This window comes from Candoia aspera, chromosome 13, assembly GCF_035149785.1.
Source record: "Candoia aspera isolate rCanAsp1 chromosome 13, rCanAsp1.hap2, whole genome shotgun sequence".
Taxonomy (NCBI): domain Eukaryota; kingdom Metazoa; phylum Chordata; class Lepidosauria; order Squamata; family Boidae; genus Candoia; species Candoia aspera.
In genome coordinates, this window is record NC_086165.1 from 23,189,815 (window position 1) to 23,207,392 (window position 17,578).

The 17,578-nt window shown below is 51.4% G+C and overlaps 1 protein-coding gene across 2 annotated transcripts; it reads right to left on the reverse strand.

The window, feature by feature from the left end:
• Positions 1 to 929: 929 nt before the first annotated feature.
• FES (FES proto-oncogene, tyrosine kinase) lies at positions 930 to 17,578 on the reverse strand. Of its 2 annotated transcripts, XM_063313931.1 has the most exons (19): positions 17,409 to 17,578; positions 16,836 to 17,099; positions 15,722 to 15,895; positions 15,425 to 15,521; positions 12,820 to 13,003; positions 12,016 to 12,153; positions 11,795 to 11,920; positions 11,448 to 11,570; positions 10,573 to 10,759; positions 10,196 to 10,288; positions 7,397 to 7,606; positions 6,022 to 6,144; positions 5,883 to 5,936; positions 4,827 to 4,945; positions 3,933 to 4,027; positions 3,436 to 3,559; positions 2,932 to 3,089; positions 2,605 to 2,727; positions 930 to 1,435 (listed from the first exon to the last, which is right to left on the reverse strand). In XM_063313931.1, the coding sequence occupies exons 2-19, from the start codon at positions 17,049 to 17,051 to the stop codon at positions 1,293 to 1,295; spliced, it is 2,487 nt and encodes an 828-aa protein (XP_063170001.1). In that variant the 5' UTR covers positions 17,052 to 17,099; positions 17,409 to 17,578; the 3' UTR covers positions 930 to 1,292. The 2 variants fall into 2 exon arrangements, with proteins under 2 accessions (XP_063170001.1, XP_063170002.1); XM_063313932.1 differs by lacking the exons at positions 930 to 1,435; positions 2,932 to 3,089; positions 17,409 to 17,578 and having other exon boundaries at positions 2,609 to 2,727; positions 16,836 to 17,148.

A 17,578-nucleotide genomic window follows, 5' to 3' on the forward strand; every position in this document is an offset into this window, starting at 1 on the left:
CCATGAAGGCTCTTAAGGAAGGCTCCTTGGGGACCTTGCTTCCCTTTTAGCCCAAAGCACTTAAGGAAGGCTCCTTGGGGACCTTGCTTCCCTTTTAGCCCAAAGCACAACAGACGTGGGAACTGGATGAATTATTGACTTATGAATGGACCAATTCATTGATATTGGACCTACTGATAATTTCCATTTGAGCTTTTTCAGGGTGAAACTGATAGTTGGAATTCCTTGTTTCACCAATTGTCACCTTGAGATCAGCCCAGAACTTCTGGAAGAGTTGAAATGGTTCCATTTGCATTTTGCCATTGGTGCTCATTTATTCTGGGCCAGATTGCCATTTCTCCAGGGGAGAGAAATGATGGTGTGACCACAATGGAGGCCAAGCAAGTGTGCATCCACCAATGTTGTTGTGACATTCCTAGAAGTGAGGGCAGGGCCAGCATCTGGCTCTGCTGCAGGACTTGATCCCTGGGTCTGGGTCACTCTGGTGCGGCCTGTTCTGACTGGCCACAGCAGGTTAGGGAAGCAAGATCATGCCTGTCACCCAAGACTGGTGAGGGTGTGGGCCACTGATCAGTGGCGATGATTCCTGATTCTCCGAGGGGCCTTGGCTGGGAGCTATAAAGAACAAGTGGTGGTGCTGCTTTCTAGATCTGCCTTGCTATAGAGAATTCCCGGGGACCATCATGGCTTGATCTGTTTCTTTGGGTGAATGCTGTGGCTTGAGAAATGCCTCCTTTAAATCCTTGGTTGTGTGTGTCTGTCATGTGGATTTGAACAGATGCTGTTGTATTAGGGCTGTAAATGGTGGATTTTGTGGCATGAGGCTAGAAGTACGCCTCACTTTGTTTCTGGTATAAGGTGGTGCTTCTATAACCATTATGGAAGTTTCACAGTTTAGTTTCAAGTGAAAACATTCAAACCTACCTCCACCCCATCACAGTTAAGTGTTTATAAAATACTACTCCTTTTGCTCCTTAAATTCCTTCTTGTGTAGCTTCATATTCTTATTTGAGGTGAACATAGGTTCCGTTTTTAATCAGGCGTGCATTTTTTGAGGATATAATCTGAACAATATAATTATTATTTTCAACTTCAGAGAAAATACAAATGACTTTAAAGACGGCTTTGGGTCTCTTCTGGCCGCCACAGCTGAGTGCTTGGCAGTTGACCTGATTGGGAAATGGCCTGTGTGACTAGACAGATATGCCAGGAGAAGAAATGCCCACGGTCTGGTACTTAGCACAGCACAGGGCTTGAGAAGGGTCCACGCAGATACCCTGGAGCCGGTGTTCTCACCGTTGCTTCTTCCGAATTCCAGTCAGGGCTTGGAGTACGGTAGTGAAGTCTGGCCGTTTCCGTGGTTCGTATTCCCAGCACTTCAACATGAGCCGGTACACTTCCTCCGGACATTCGTCTGGAGCGCTCAGGCGAGTACCTGCATCAGAGGGAGAGCTAGGGCATGGGAGGGGCTTCCAGCAAGAGACGGAGCCAATGTTGTTCACAGCTCACATAATCTCTGAGATCTACAACCAACCAACCAACCAACCTGTTAGGCAAACCGGCCAACCCAAACCAACCAAACCGGACCAACCAACCAACCAACCACAAACCTGGCTGTGCCAGTTAAAACGGTACGGCTGAACTTTGCGCTAACTAGATTTTTCAAGTCATCCGCAAGCGCACTGCCTTGCTGGGAGGTCACCAGCACAAGAGCGGCGTCTCTCGATCTAGGAGTGACCGTAGCCGGCAAATCAGCCCAAGCTGATAAAACAGCCTTCCGTACTGCTGAAGCCAGCAAGGGAATTTTAATGGCTGAGGTACAACGGCAGTGGGGTTTATCTTCAAAGTGTCTTAACAATTAGCAGCAGCCCCTTCTGGAGTTCGGATGTCTCTTTCCAGCATTTAGTTCTAATAAACCTTTTACCAGATGAAAAAGCCCTGCTGGAATATGGATCGTGAAGTGATGCTTGTTTCAGGCATCATTGCTGTAAGGTAGTTGACCGTACGTTGCAATGTAGAAGAGAGCCCTTGGGGGAAACGGATAGGCAGACCGCTACTCCAAGGTGAGCCTAGGGCTCTGACAAGCAGAACACAGAGCGGTCAAACTGGGAACGCCTAAAGAAGATTCAGCAATTTGCCAGAACCTCTTGGATTCTTGGGGTCTCTAATCAGCAATAAGTGCAGATACTGTCTTGTCTCTAATCAAACAAGTCAATTTGGCCATCTCAGCAAAGCTCTATCATCTTCACCTACCATTCCTCTGTTGCAGGTATTGCTAAAGAATCTATTGGATTCTAAAAGCAGCGCAGCTTATGGGCTGTAGGGGAAAACAGCAGCCAACTGTCAATCAAAGCCTCACAAGAGATGGCCTGATCATGATACCCACCACTCTCACTTCCAACCCCCTAGCTTCCTGCTCAGGTCTCAGTTCTCATTCCCCGGTATACCTGAGCCAATTCTGCAGTTTTACAGCAGGCAGAAATTTCCCAACTGCCTTCAAAACCATTTGCCACATGGTTGCTGGGTTTCTACTCAGACCCTCAGACATGGACCTTACCACCCTGTGCCTCCTGCTCCCCCTGCTAAAATCGTTTTGGGACTCACCCTTCTCCACAGCTTCGCGGGTCTGCTGGTTGCTCATATTGGCATATGGTGTGGCACCCAGACTGAAAGCTTCCCAGAGCAGGATCCCAAAGCTCCAGACATCACTTTCCGAGGAATACCGACCTAAGGAGGAAAGGGTTGCGGGCATGAGATGCAACCCCATAGAAGCTGCCCATAATCTAGAAGGAGAGCTTTCTTGCAGAGGCAGGACAAGGCGGTTGCAAGAAGATCATTATCCACAGTTAGCAGCTGAAAACAACCCACCCGAGGCTCCAGAGCAGGCCTGGAGTCTGGTGCGTGCAAGGCCAGAGCCACGGGACTGTGTACCGTAACTGAGCGCCTCCGGAGCAGTCCACTTCACAGGGATTTGCTTCATTCCACCTGTAGAGGAGTAAATGCCATCCACCTGTTCCCGTGACATCCCAAAGTCGCTGATCTTCAGAGTGTTATTCTCCGTCACCAGACAGTTTCGTGCTGCCAGATCTCTAAAAAGCAGAATCACGGGCCAATTGCACAGTGCTCGGAGGCAGACTCCGAGCAGCCATGCCACACCCCAGCTGTGGTCAGGTACTTTTCCAAAAGCCCCTGCCAATGGCTGCATGCTGCCATCTCACTATTTCTCCACCCTTTTCACAAAGAGGAGACGACATCTTGGCTTTTTCACCACGGCACAAGGTGACTGGCTTGATCAAACCTCCGCTCGCTGACGTAACATTGCACCTCTGATCGCCACAGTAACATAATGGGCAGGCTGAGGCATCAGGAAAGTCTAAACAAAACCCACCACGAGTCCCTCCTGGCCGAGCTGCAGGCTGGGCTGGGCAGACTCACCGGTGGATGCAGTGCTTGCTGGCCAAATACTCCATCCCTGCTGCAGCATCCTCCACCATCTTCAGCAGCTCCTTGACTCTGAGCGGAGCCCTCTCATTGCGCAGGAAGGTCAGGAAGTCCCCCCCTGGGGAGGGAGCAGGCAGAGGGTGGAGCCACCTCTACAGCACATCTCGAGTAGTCAGATCTGTTAGCACTAGGAATGGGGGGGGGCAAGCAGCAGGCAGGGTGGGCCTGAGGGGCCCAATTCCACCTGTCATCGGGAGAGTTCAAGGAAGGTCCGGACGGGTTCCCAGGTGAGCGGCAGAGGAAAGAGGAGGGGCATCTGGGCATTTGTGGAATAGCTGCTACCACATATCGGGTTCGCACAAGGTGCGGGAGAAAATTCTTAAGCAAACATAATAGCCAAACTGGTTTCCCCTCATTACTTCCTGTAAATGTTGGGGGGAATAAGGGGTCTAAGCTTGAAGTAAGCAGTTGGAGCAAAAGGCAAGCCTTACCCTTTACAAGCTCCATGACAATGTAAATTGGCTGCTTCTGGGTACAGACTCCAATGAGTCGGACAATATTGGGGTGACTGTACTGCTTCAGGATCCTGTAACAGGAGCCAGAGTAGACACAATTGGAAGAGGACAAATCATAATGGGCTTCTCAGAGCCTGGGAAAGTGGATGGCAGTTTGCAAAATATTACAAGTGCAGAACATCTGCATGTTCTTTGTCAGAAAAATTGCTAGCACCCTCCTCCTCCAGGTATCGATGGGTGGTTAGCAAGCAGATTGGGATAAACTGGATGCTACAGTAAATGCATCTAGTTGCCAAGATGTCTATAACCTAATCCCTTTCCTTTTCAGTAACTGGTTAAGGAAGACCCTTGTGAAAATGATACTTCTGGGTTGTAAGCAGTTGCTGAAGTCTTCACAGCCAGCTTCCTTGGACCCAGGAGCACCTCCTATGCTTCCTGCCTCCTCTTAGGTAAACTCAGAAAAGGGGAGCCACCAATGTCAAACACAAATACACTATGACAAGGCAATGGCACAATTGCCAGGGAATTGTACAGAGTCCAAGCTCCCTGCTGACCCAGGGATGCACAGCCAGGGAGCTGGTGCAATTTTGCAGTTAAAAGATCTGCCAGGCCAGTCTGAAGCCTCTGAACACCTGCCTTCAAGACACTCTCCCCACTAATCTGCCTACAGGCTAGGAAAGAGCCAGGACCTGGAGGGCCAGTGTCAGGGAGCAGATTAAAAGAAGGGGGCTATAAATTCTGTCAATTTCAGTTGAAAGGGAGATCTCAAAAATGGGCTTTGGCTGAGAAGACTTTGGTGTCTGTGTTGGAATGCCCAACTCTGGGATCGGCCAAAGGCCTCAGCTAACAAGGTATCCATTCCATACGTACCCAGCCTCCTGCAGAAACCTGGCCTTGAGCTCATTTGGAAGGGTTTCGCGGCAGGATTTCACTGCCACTGGACTGTTACTGCAGCGCAAGAATCCACTGAAGACTTCTCCAAAATTGCCCTGTGGAACAAAGGCTGAGACATTGCAGCAACCCGTGCTTCGTCCCCCTCCGCCCACTTTCTTCAGCCCAAGGACAAGGAGCACAGATAGCACAGGGCTGGTCTAAAAAGGCAAGAGTCCCTTTTGGGAGATGGGCGGTGATAAATTTGATTAATAAATAAAATAAGCTCAAAATCTTCTGTGTTCTGGCAGAAAAAGCAAGTTCCTAAGTTTCTAAATAATAATTAAGTGCCTTTACCAAGTCACCTACAAAAAAGACCAAAACAACAACCACTGACATGAGATTGCAGGAGAATATAAAACAATAATTAGAAATCAATCCAATGAAATGAGCTTAGGACCCAGTAAACAAATATTAACGTTAAACCAACACAGCAATACATTTTAAACAATATCCTGGAATAGAACTGAGACTGTATTCCTAATTATTTGAAACAAGCGTTCACCCAGAACCGTCAGCTAAATAAGACCTTTCACTAATCCACTAAAAAGGTATTTCAACTCCTTTGTAAGGTCAGAAAATTTCCCCAGAAATGAAGGGTGCCGATTCCAGAGTCAGGCCTTTCCCTCAAGGCTTGGAATCAGGAACTGAAAGGAAAAGGATGTTAAGGGCAAACAGGACTGAAGGGAGAACTGGGGATTTTGTGCAGCAAAATCAGTGAACAAGTACAGACATGGAGCCCCTCAGGAACCCAAATGCCAGCCAACAGCTGTTTCTCCAGAGCAGGGGCTTGCTGGCCATGGGCCCTTTTGGTGAAAGTCTAGACAAGGAGCACATCCAGAAGCAGACAACTTCCTTTTGAATAGGGTGGCAGCTGAAGTTTGTGAAATAGCCTATTGCTCAAACAGGAAAGCTCTGAGCATGGATAACAGCACAACAGATCAGCCAGGGTGCTCCCTCCATCCAGTGGGGTTGCCATGCTGAGAGATCACTTACCTGCCCAATGCGCTCCCCAAGCAGGACATCCTCGTGGTCCAACACCCACTTGTCCTGCAGGAAGAGCAGTCCATCATTGCCACTGGGGCCTTCCCAGCACAGCAGCAGCACCACCACCAGGTTCAGCTGGGAGCCATACCTTGGGGATGGGCTTGGCCAGCACAATGCCGCTTTTCTTCGTGAGGGGCTGCCTGGACTTCAGGAAATGGTCAACCAGCAGTGGAATGGTAGGGAAAGCCTCGCCTTCCAAGCGGTACAGGTTCTGGGGGGAAACAGCAGCACCACCATTACTCTGGATGACTACAGTTTGTGGGGGAAGTCACTTGCCCCATTTATGCAGTTGCTTTCTCTTCTACGTTTTCCTAAAAAGCAGGCCAATGTAGAGGAAATACACGTTGACCAATTTACTGATGCATTTGAGGACAAAGCATTATTAGAGTATTTCCAGTGACCTGGAAAGCAGAAATTTTCCAGGATCCACACTTTTCCCATTCATTACTGGTAACCTCTGAAACTAAGATATTGCTCTGTCTCTGCCTCAAATCTGAAAGCTGGCAAGGATCAAGGGCTCAGCCAGTGCCGCTGCTGCTCAGGAAACTCCAGCTAGAACAGCATTCCAAACAATTGTATCAAGCAGGGATCTTACACCAAGAAGCACAAAGTGAGGGTCCACAGGATTCAGCGGAAGTCTTGCTACAAACAGGAGACATGTCAGTTCTATGGCAGAGAGGTCACCCAACAGGCCTGCTATGCTCGAGGGCAATGGCTAAAGTTGTCTGGAGATATAGGATAGAATCCTCATACCAATCTACAGCTTTCCAAGCCACCTGGTGACAGAACTTTACTGTATTCCGTACCACACCTTGTACAAAGAATTTATCTCCCACTAACTTCATTCATGAAGAAGATCAAGAATTGCAGGTTCTATCAATACATGAACTCTACACAAGAAGACCACAAATCACAGCTGGCCCAAAATCATATCCAGCTGAAATTCACAATGTAGAGAATTGGGGATGCAGTCCTTTGCACGGAAACAGCTTTCTTCCAGAATACACCAGAGTTCAAGCATGTCGCTCATATTTCTGTGTCCAGAACTGTTAAATGCCTCAATAGAACTCCAGCCCAGGGACCTTCCAGGCAGATGGCCCCAAGCTATCTACTCCTTGCCATCCACTCCAGTTCCATCAGCCTTCAGACTCACAACCTGCCAAGCTCTGTACGGATGATCTGATACCAAAGGGTGGCCCTGAAACCCAGCTTTGGTGTATTCATTGGCAATCTCATGTGTATGAGTTCTTTGGGGTTCTGTTCTGCTCAGTCAAGTCCCCTAGATCTTCTTTACAAATGACCAGAGAGGATCGTCAGTACTGGAGTAGAAGGCCTGTTCCCACCCATCACGACAAGCAAAAGGGAATGGAAGGTTGCTTGGGGAGCTGCTCACACAGGGTGTGCTGAGCCTGTTGCCTCCCATCACTGACAGCACCAACCCTGCTGTTCCCCCAGGCACTCACATCAGCAGCCTGCAGGATGAAGTGCCGGAGCTGCCCTTCCCACAGCACCGAGAGGACATACTCCTGCTTGCCTTGGCTCTCACGCACCAAGAAGTCACCACTGGTCTGCAGCAGCTTCTGCACCTCCATGCGGGGAATGGCGCCATGGTACCAGGCCTGCTGTCCAAGGGGCTTCTGCACCTCAGGGAGCAGAGGCAGAGAGGGTGGCGGCTGCAGAAGAGAGAGAAATTCAGCACAACACCTTTCAGAAGCTCTTTAGCTCATCTCTCTGCATGGGGAGAGTCACTTCCTGTGCCAGTAGAGGGTGGATGCTTCCCGTCCCTTTAAGCAAGAAAGCAAGGAGAAGGAAAGAAGGAAAGAGAAGAGCAGCAGCTGGCCTTTCAAGAGAGTAAGAAAGAGAACAGGAAGAGGAGATACAAGAGAAATGGGAGAAGCTGAGGTAAGGTAGTTCTTGCTTATTGACTACTCATTCAGTGACTGTTCGAAGTTATGACGGCTCTGAATGAGGAGACTTGCAACTGGTTCTTGAAGTTGCAGCCATCACAGCGTCCTTGCAGTTGCATGATTGCAGTTTGGGCACCAGGCAACCAGTCACAATTAGGCAGCCGTAGCATCCCACTGTCACGTGATCACCATTGTGGCCTTCACAGCCAGCTTCCAACAAGCAAAGTTAATGGGGAAGCTGGCAGGAAGTTGCAAGTCGCAGTCATGTGATGCCACGCTTAATGACCACTGCCAGGACTACCATGGGAAGTTGGCGCAGTCACACAATTTTGTACTTTATGACCACGTCACTTAGCGATGGAGTTGCCATTCCCAATTACGGTTAACTGAGGACTACCCGATTAGCTGGGGGGGTGTTAATTGACATACTTCTTAATACAGAACTCATATTGTACGCTCACTGTTCACAGAAGGTTAGTTAACTAAAGAGTTAACTGCTCACAACTGCCATCCTCTAAGCAAGTGTGAGTGTGCTTATGTGGGCTGGCTGGCCAAGAAGGCCAGCTGTGAAGGGGCCCCTTCCCTTTGGTGTGGTGGGTTCTGGTCTACCTGTCCTTGAGCGACAGCAGGTAAACCAGGACCGCCCCTCCACTGACCCCCGTAGAAATAACTTGTCCCCATCTTGGCTTTCTTGGTGACCTTGAGGCCGCTGCTCCTCCCCTGGTTTCCTGTCGCTTCAGCAGCAACAACCAAAATGGCTGGGGGGGGGGGGAGCTGGAAGTAACCAGGGGGCCCTCCCAGCACAGCAGCAGCACCACCACCACTACTACCCCCACCACCAGGTCCAGCTGGGAGCCATGCCACTTTTCTTTCTGAGGGGCTGCCTGGACTTCAGGAAATGGTCAACCAGCAGTGGAATGGTAGGGGAAGCCTTGCCCTCCAAGCAGTACAGATTCTGGGGGGAAACAGCTAGGATTCAAAGGATCCTGCCAGAAATCCTGCGTAGGGCAAGGCGTGTGTCAGGAGGCAGTGGAAAGTGCCAGTTCCGCATCGGCTCCAAAGCTACGGGGCCTCAGCTGTGGGCCGGGGGTGAGAGCTGTTTGGTGGAGATGCGTCCTTTAAGAACAGAGAGGAGTCTGGGAGCTTTTGGAGGAAAAGTGTGCAGAGATTGCGCACTGTAATTGTGACAACAAGGGGCATATGAGGGCTCCTTGTATCCTCTTGTTATTTCAGGAGGCCAGATCAATACTTAGAAAACCTGAATCACAAAAATGTAGAAGGGAAGACATTCACTATGGTGTGTTCCTATCAGTAACTACGAGTTAAATGGCAAGAGTTGGTAACCCCCAGAAGCTGGCAATAGTGCCTTCTTGCCTGTTACAAGTTTACAGTTGATGGACAGGAAACACACTGTCTCCCACTGATATGCAATGGTAGAAAGACAGGAGGCCAAGATCCTCTTAGACCCCCAGGGGCAAGAGTGTCCGTGGAGCAAAGAGGGGGAAAGTGCAGTGGATTATCATTTCCTATCCTTTTCTATGGACAGTGTTGATGTTTCTCTTATTTCCTGCCTTTGATTTCTTTTGCTCACTCTTTTTCTGCAATCTGCATCACGCTGCTTGCCCCAAAAAGGAATCGTGAGATGGGTAAGTGTGTAGAATTATTATACAGAGACCTCCTCTCTTAATGGTTCTCTATTTCCACGGAGAGTAACATTCCCCTTGCCACTGACACTTGGTTCTGCTTTAGATTTCTCAATTTCACAGTCACTCTGCCGAATTTCTTCTTTTGATTTCCTCTTTTTTCTAATAGGAAATGTTTGTAGATCCATCATCTTTGCACAACTGAAGTTGAAATTACACCACTTTCATTTCCTTGTGAAAAGCCTGAAGATTCAGAATCAATCTAGCTACCCTCACACTTTTCTGAGGCTCTTTTAAATCATCTTTTTCTTTTTTGTTTTTTAATTACACACATACTGATCTCACTATTTCCTGTTCCTCCTTAGCTGGTCCCTCTCCTTTTGCTTTTAGTTCTTTACTCACCACCTCTCCTTTCAAAGCACCATGTCCTTGCACCTTCATACATTACATTATTTTAAGAATGTTAGGCTTGTCATTTTGAAATGGTGGCAGTAAGATTTTTTTTAAAAAAAGATTTTACCCCAAAATGAAGTTAGAAAAAAATATGCTACTTCTGAATAAATACCAGGTTTGCACACTCCTCACCCAACTTCCCATCCAATGTATTTTGAGAGCAGACATGGGATTTTTTTGGCCTTGCCTAGCCAGTCAGGAAACCCAGCTGGGTAGGGATACAGTTGAGGAGAAGCATCACACAAGGATGGCCACTCACAGAGGAACGTGGACGGAAAATGCCCGAGAAGTGATGCTTCAGGGCCTCCAAAGCTGCTGGTGTTCGGCCCCAATCTCGTTCCGGTTCCTGCTCCTGCCAGAAAAGGAGGGGCAGCGAGAGAGTGATCTTGACGGGGGGAGTAGGGCACATACTGTAGGCTGAGAGGGCCAAACCCAGCCCATCCAAGGCAGTCAGTGGCTTTCAGAGAACAAGGGGTGACAACCAAATCCATTGCTTGTGCCCTCCTTTCTCCCCAATCAGCACACAGCCAAGTGACCCTGGGGTAGCACAGTGCCACTTGGGTATGCTTTACTGCCACCTCTTCCTTGCTCCGTGGCTGGGCTTTGCAGACTTGATAGTGTGCTGCTGGTACTCACCCCAGAAGACAGCGACTGCCTGTCACCCTGTAGATCCGGGGCAGGTGGCGGGTCAAGGGATCCTAGCTCATCCAGCTTATGCTGCAGCAAATCCCTTTGGGCCTTAAGCTTTTCTTGAGTGCCCAGAGCAAGCTGGAAAAAGTGGTAAGCTTCATGCAGGGACTTCTGCCTTCCCAGGAGGAGGACGCTGAGGAAGAGAAAGGGGTACCTCAGAAGGAGCGGCCAAGCCCAGGACAGCCTGCCCAGAAAAGGCCATTTTGCCAAGGACGGCATGTCTGTGGCAGAAGGTCAAGGGAACGCTTCAACCCTCCAAAGAGGCAGGAGGCCTCTGGCAAGACACCTCTGCATCTAACACGTAGCCTCCCCAGGTTGGACCTGCAGGCAGCCATTAAGGAGAAATAAAGGGTTCTCTGTGCACAAAAAGGAGCTTTTCTCTCAGTTCAGCTGCTGCATGAAGAGAACGTGGGAACGAGTGGGGAGAGAAAGGCTGCTTCGAGGCACACCCTGAGCCCTGCACGCCTCTGCACAGTGGAGGGGGAAAGCGTCTACTGTCACCAGCACTGTGTAACCAAAGGCAGGGAAGGAGGAGGGTGGGAGAAGGTGAGGGCTTTGGAATGGACAGAAGAAGTGACCTCCAGGAAGAGAGAACTGCAGGTTCCGCTCGCAACCTTGGGCGAGGAAGCTGAGAGACCAGGTGCCACTTTGTAACCGCAAGGTGGGAAGCGGGACCTGCTGAAGTGAGCCTGCTGCTCTCCATCTGCCGCCGCCTCTCTGGCCTGTTGGCACCTGCACCCTTCAGTTTGGACAACAGTGACGGAGGCGGAGTGGTGATTCAACAACACGTGGAGTTTCCTGCTTCAGCGCCACAGGCTCACCGTTTCCCTGGGCTTCCAGCCGTTTCGTTGTTCTGGATTTCAGCTTCCAGAATCTGGATGCGCTGGCGATGGCCTTCAACACTCTCCGTGGCGCTGACCAACTCCTCCTCCAGGGAGGTGAGTCTGCAAAGCAGAGAAAAGTGGTCTTCTATCAAGCACAGAGGACAACACCATGCCGAGCTTTCCAAGTTCAGGCTCAGCTTCCCAGCTGGCAAGTTGACCCCCAGGGCATGGCACATCTTCCAGCACCAGGCCTCAGAAATGCAGCGAAGATGGAGCGGATCCCTGCCCCACCCAGTGGCCCTCTCCAGGAGGAAGCCCAGAGGGCACGGCCTTCCCCTACACACGTATGTTGCAGGCTTTCCAGGGTGAGTTCATTCAGCTGGAGCTGTCCCACTTGAAGGCCCTCGGTCTCAGCCTCCTCCAGCAAACTCTTATCAAAGGTCACCTTGGCTGGCATCTCCTGCTCACACCTGGGGAGAGACATCCCGGCATGAGAAAAGGCCACGGGTCCCTCTCTTGTGCTCTCCCCGCACTGGGCAGAAAACAAACCAGCAGCAGGTAGTACCTGCATGGTGGGAGGAACTCTTCATAATTGGTGGCAGGCTGGATGCGCTCAATGGCCCTGCCCATTGCCTGGTGCACAGCCACCATCTCCTCCTGCACCAGGCTTGTGATGCTGGCATATTCTTGCAGGGTTGCCTTTCTGTTGGTACAAACATAGGAGGCTGGACGGAGGAGGAACAGCATCCACACGTGCACCTGCATCATGCTGTTCCCTCCTTGTAGTGCAGACAAGGAGTATGAGATACCCAGCCAAAGAAATTAGGGCACGAGGTAAGAAAAAGAAACACTGTTAACTCTACCCCAACACTGCTCACCATCCCCCTCTATTCCTGCAACCCATTTTTGCTTCCCCTTCCCTTCTCAAATTACTTCCTGGCCCAGTCCACAGGGAATCAGCAGCTGCTACCCTGTTGTTTTTTTTAATTGTATGGCATAGCAGTTTGGTCTTCATGCTGCTTTTTCTTGCTGGGAAATCCTTGTGAGGCCCAGAAGCCAGATGTGTAGCCTATTGAGCTGTGACAAGTCACGTTGCCCGGGGTGCACCACGAGGCGGCTAGTCTACATTGCACTGAGTTGGGCTGAGAGAGGGACTGGCCCAGGGTCACCCAGCTGGCTTTCATGCCCAAGGAGGGACTAGAACTCTCATACCACGCCTGATTGGCTCTTGGGCTGAGAGAGAGGGACCAGCCCAAGGTCACCCAGCCAGCTTTCAGGCCTAAGGTGGGACTAGAACTCACAGACTCCTGGTTTCCAGCCAGCACCTTAACCACTAGACCAAACTGGCTACCCTGTGCATGGCTCTTACGTGATCTGGGCCATCTCTTGCAAAAGGCCATGCAGGGACTGGAGGAGGCCAGGCAGGATCTGCTGATAGTGGAGGGTGTGCTGTACCTCCGCAGCTCTCAGGGCCAGGACGTACTGGTTGTGCAGGGAGTAGAGCTTCCAGAGGGACCGGACATACTTGTCTTTGGCCTTCTCTCGTTCCTTTTCTGAGGGTAGAGCCACATAAGTGGAGGATAGGGTTAGACCAGCAGCACATGGCAGTATCCTGACAAATCAGTGAGGTTGCATGGAATCTGGCAGTTGCATCCCTCTGCAAAGGAATCTCAGATGCATTTGGGGCAGCAAGATCCAGGATAGGGCCTTGGCAGATGGCAGGGACCTGCCAAGAATCTGGCCATAAAAGAACAAATGCAGCTCAGCACAATCAAAGGAACAAAATAACCCTAACTTCCCTGATACACAATTACAGACCTTAGGGATTTGCCTTTCACTGAAAAGTCAGAATGTGGCTACTATCAAACAAGCAAATTTAGGATTGAAAGCCCTGTCAAATGGAGTAAAAATTAAACTTCTAATGTAACGTCTCTATACAAATCGATGGTGCAACTATTCCATGAATACCACTACAGTTCCGATTGTTGTATCTCAGAAAGAAAATTCTGAATTTTGGAGTGGTGCAAAAAAGGTCACCCAAGCAACCAGAGAGGCATAGTAACATGCTTGTACAGAAAGGTTAAAACATCGAAGCCCATTGAGATTAGAGAAAAAGGGCAGATCAGGAGGATATGATAGAGTGGGCATAGCCCACAGAAATACGTCTCTCCAAACAGTACAGCCTTATTAAAGTAAAAACAAAACAAAACAAAAGGCAATAAAATACCAACCCCCCAAAAGAGAAAGCAGATCACATATCAGGGAAGGGTAACAAAAGCAGACCTACTCCCAATAATCAAATGCCTTCAGGGAGCAGACCATTACACCTTCCCCCAGGGCCTGCTAAAGGAGCCAGATTTACAAAAGCCCAACAGGATCAGGTCCACGGGGACCTCCAGGGGAACACTGTCCCTCCAGGTTGGCTCAGTTGCAGGGAAGGCACATTGCTTAGGTCTTGCAAGACATGCTTGGTCTGCATCGGGTCCTGTAGCTCAACTAATGTGACTGGGAGGGGCCCAGGAAGCCTGCCTTCTCCACTGCTGCTTCTGGAACAGCCTCCTCCTGGAGATCTGGATGCCCCACCCCTTCAGAATACCACTGTTCCCCCAGGCATTGTGTCTGGAAGAGGTATGATCCACTGGATGAGTTTTTTCCTCAGGTTTGTATGTTGCCATTTTGGATGACGTGTTTTTTTTTTTAATTATTATGACTCTTACTGAAAAAATATGCCATCCTGATTCATGTCCCAAGTAGAGCAATTATATACATCAAATAAATAAATGAAGATGACAACTCCTCACTCTTTTAACTGAAATGCACCGATTTGACCAGATCTTGGTGATCAGGTGGAAACAACAGGATAAAAATAATCCTGTTGGCAATCGGGTCCTAAGCTGGGAAGGGCTTTATAGGTGCCTACCAACACACTGAATGGTGGATGGTTGACTGGTTGAATGCACCCAGAAGTCCATCAGTAACAAGTGCAATTCACAGAGCAGCAATGTGACACGGTAAATGCTGGGGGTGGGGGGAGGAGGCACTTGTGCAGCCACATTCTGGACCAGCTGAAGCTTCTGAGTGGCCTTCAAGGGTAGCTCCATGTAGTGCACATTGTAGTACTCCAAACTGAGTTGACTTGGGCCCGAGTGACAGTAAGAAGGGCCTCCCGACCCAGGAAAGAGCACAATTGGAGCATAAGACGGATTTGTGCAAAGGCCCCCCTGGCCACAGCCGCCATCTGCTCAAGGAGCAGGAGTTGAGAATCAAAGAAGACATCCAAATAGCATATCAATTCTAGCTGGGGAAGTGCACCCCACTGAGAATTAAAGATGTTAAATCACTGTGACCAGAAGGCCCTTGAAACCAAAGCCACTGGGGCCTGCCAGGGCTGAACCTAAGTCTGGGTCTCCAGGCACCAGGAGAGGATTTCACAGCATCATTTGTTTGGCTAGGGGTTGAGATGTAACCTGACCCCATGCATGCTGAGGGGTCTCCTGTAATTAGGGTTAGGGTCCCATCTCCATGTGGGATGTCCCACCATCCTACCTCCATGTGGTGGAGAGACTGATGAGTCCTGCAGAACCCTACTGAGCAAGGGCCTCAGGCTAGATCTCTCCTTATCTACTCACACCAGCAGGAATGGGCCCCAGAGGAAGCAGCAGCACCGCAGAACAATGCCACCCCCCACTCCCAAGCTCCAGGAGGATACCACATGCCACACACTACTGAAGCAGCACCAGGAAAGCTGCACCACCCTATCTGGTCCTGACAGAGGTCATTGACAAGCACTGCCAACAGTTGTCACGGTCTCTATCCCAACAGGCATTGGTTGCAGGACCACAACTCCTTTTGGAGGGCTCCTTTTGAGGCATCTGGTTGGCTGTCGACTGGGAAGCAGGATGCAGGATGAGAAAGACCTTTAGTCCAATCCTGCCTTGGAGTGACAAAGCCCTGTCCCCTTGCAATGCACGCACCTTTGCTGGCCTCTTGGTATCTGCGCTTGGCCTGGGCACACTCATGGACGTGGCTGCGGTACTGGGCTTTCAAGCGCTCGGGCTCTTGCTGAGTGGTCTGGAAGAGCCAAGAAGGGAGCATTAGACAGGTGGGATCAACAGCCACCTGTGGCAGCTCTGAGTGCAGGCATCCTCAGAAAAGGCCAGGGACAGACAGCACCACCCTCCTCCTGGCCGTTTCCCCAGACTCCGGGGGAGACAAAGCGCTTCCTTCAGGGATGGCCGTTCGTGCCAGAGGACTCAGCCAGGCAGCTGTACCCGGATGAAATCCTGGTTCATCTGCTGCCACTGCTCGCCGTAGCACCGGTGCAGCTGCTGCTTCTCTTGGATTAGCAGGGCCAGCGTATTTAGGGGGCCAGCAACCAGGGCTTCAGCATGGCGTTGCAGAGCTTGGCTCAGGGCCTCTGTCTGAGTCACCAGGGACCACCAACACTGCAAAAGAGAAGGTGATACACAGCTGGCAACCTCTGGCACATTCACAGTGGCAGGATTTGACTGGAGGTATACTGGATGCAGTGCCAGACTGGCTTTCCTCCCCCCCGCCCCCGCCAACTGCCCTGTCAGGCAGGCTGGGCAAAGACCTTTCTAAGGAAGTGCACAGAGAGGGATTCGCTGTAGCCAAAACGGTCCTCTGGCTTCACAACCAGTTTGCTTCAAGGCAGGATACAGGACAGCTACTGAAGGAAGGCTGCCATTTTGCCTTCCTCAAGTGGCCCACTTTTTCCTGGTCATGGAGGAGGAACATGGGATGATTCCAAGGATCACAAAAGCCAGCACGTTCTCTCTTCTCTGGCACATTGGTCAGTCCCAACCCCAGATTTTTTAAATGCATTTTGCTCATCCATCAACCTGGCCCTTCCCTACGGCCACCAGATCTTTTAAAAAGGGCCAGTGTTGCTTGATCCCCCTGAAACGTCTTTCCGAATGTATGGACTTGCAGTCAGAGGCCCTCAGCCAACAGCATCCTGCACCCACTTAACAAATCTCAGCCCCACTGGAAAAAAACACAAGCCATTGTCGGTTGTTTGTAACACCTTTGCCCGCTCTCAGTCACCACAACCATCGAAATAACAGTATCAAAGGAATGCCTGACAGGACCAACCCAAACTCGCAGCTGCATGACAAACCAAAATGGCAAACAGGATAAAGAGCCCCATTCTTCCACGGATGCACGACTTCAAAAGCACACATTAGTCTTCTCTTGTCAGCTGGCCCTGTATTTGCAGAGCCAGCCGGCAAAGGCAACCGGCGTTGCTGGCCGTCTCTGGATCGGGGAGGCGCTGGCCGAAGAAAGCCCTCGCGGGGAGGCAGGCATGGTCGGCCCGTCCGCCCTTCCTTCCTTCCAAGGGGAGGGCCGCCAGGGACAGCCTACCTGGCCGATCTGGCCGCCGAGGCAGGGCTGCCGGCCGCCCTCCTGCTTGCCGGCCAGGCAGAGCATCTGGTGCAACGTCGCCGCGTACTCCCGGTCGCTCTTGGCCCGCTGCCCCATCCACTTGCGCAGGCCCTCCAGCAGGCGCACCTCCGTTTCCTGCAGCTGCAGCAGGGCGCTGTGGCCCTCGGGGCAGCCGAGCGCCAGGCCGAAGCCCATCGCCGGCCGGGGTGTCGTCCTGCAGCCTGCTCCGCTCCCGCCGCCGCCCTAGGAAAAAGCCAAGTCGAGCCGCCGCCAGCCCGGGGAACGCGGCACTCACTGCAGCCTCTCCCGTTGCCTTTCCCGCCTCAGCGAGGCCGCCGCGCCCGCCCAGCAAAGCTCCTGCCAGCGCCCGCGCCCCCCGCCCCCCCGCGCGAAGCGGAGGCCCTCGAGCCGGGCGGGCACGGGCCGCGCTGGCAGCGCCCAGAAGGGGCCCCTCCACCCGGCTCCAGCACCTCGCGCGTCACCAGGCAGCGGCAGCGGAGCCTTCCGCCGCGGCGCCGGCGGCCCGGAGACCTGCGCCCTCCCTTGGGCTACCTCGCGCTCTTCCGCGGCCCCTGAAGTCGCCCAGGCGCCCTTCGCGAGCCTGAAGGCCTAAAGAGGAACAGGAAGCCCCACAGAACCCGCCCGGCATTGCAAGATGCATCTTCCTCCGCCGCTTCTCCTTCCCTGCCCGGAGGGCAGACGCGGGGCCGGGCGCCCTGCTG

Excerpts from the sequence above, each read along its gene's own strand:
- FES (XM_063313931.1), bottom strand. The coding sequence starts at position 17,051 with ATGGGCTTCGGCCTGGCGCTCGGCTGCCCCGAGGGCCACAGCGCCCTG. Across the intron at positions 15,522-15,721 it reads TGAACCAGGATTTCATCCGG|ACCACTCAGCAAGAGCCCGA; the intron begins GTACAGCTGCCT and ends TGGCTCTTCCAG. Across the intron at positions 3,560-3,932 it reads TGTCATGGAGCTTGTAAAGG|GGGGGGACTTCCTGACCTTC; the intron begins GTAAGGCTTGCC and ends CTCCCTCCCCAG.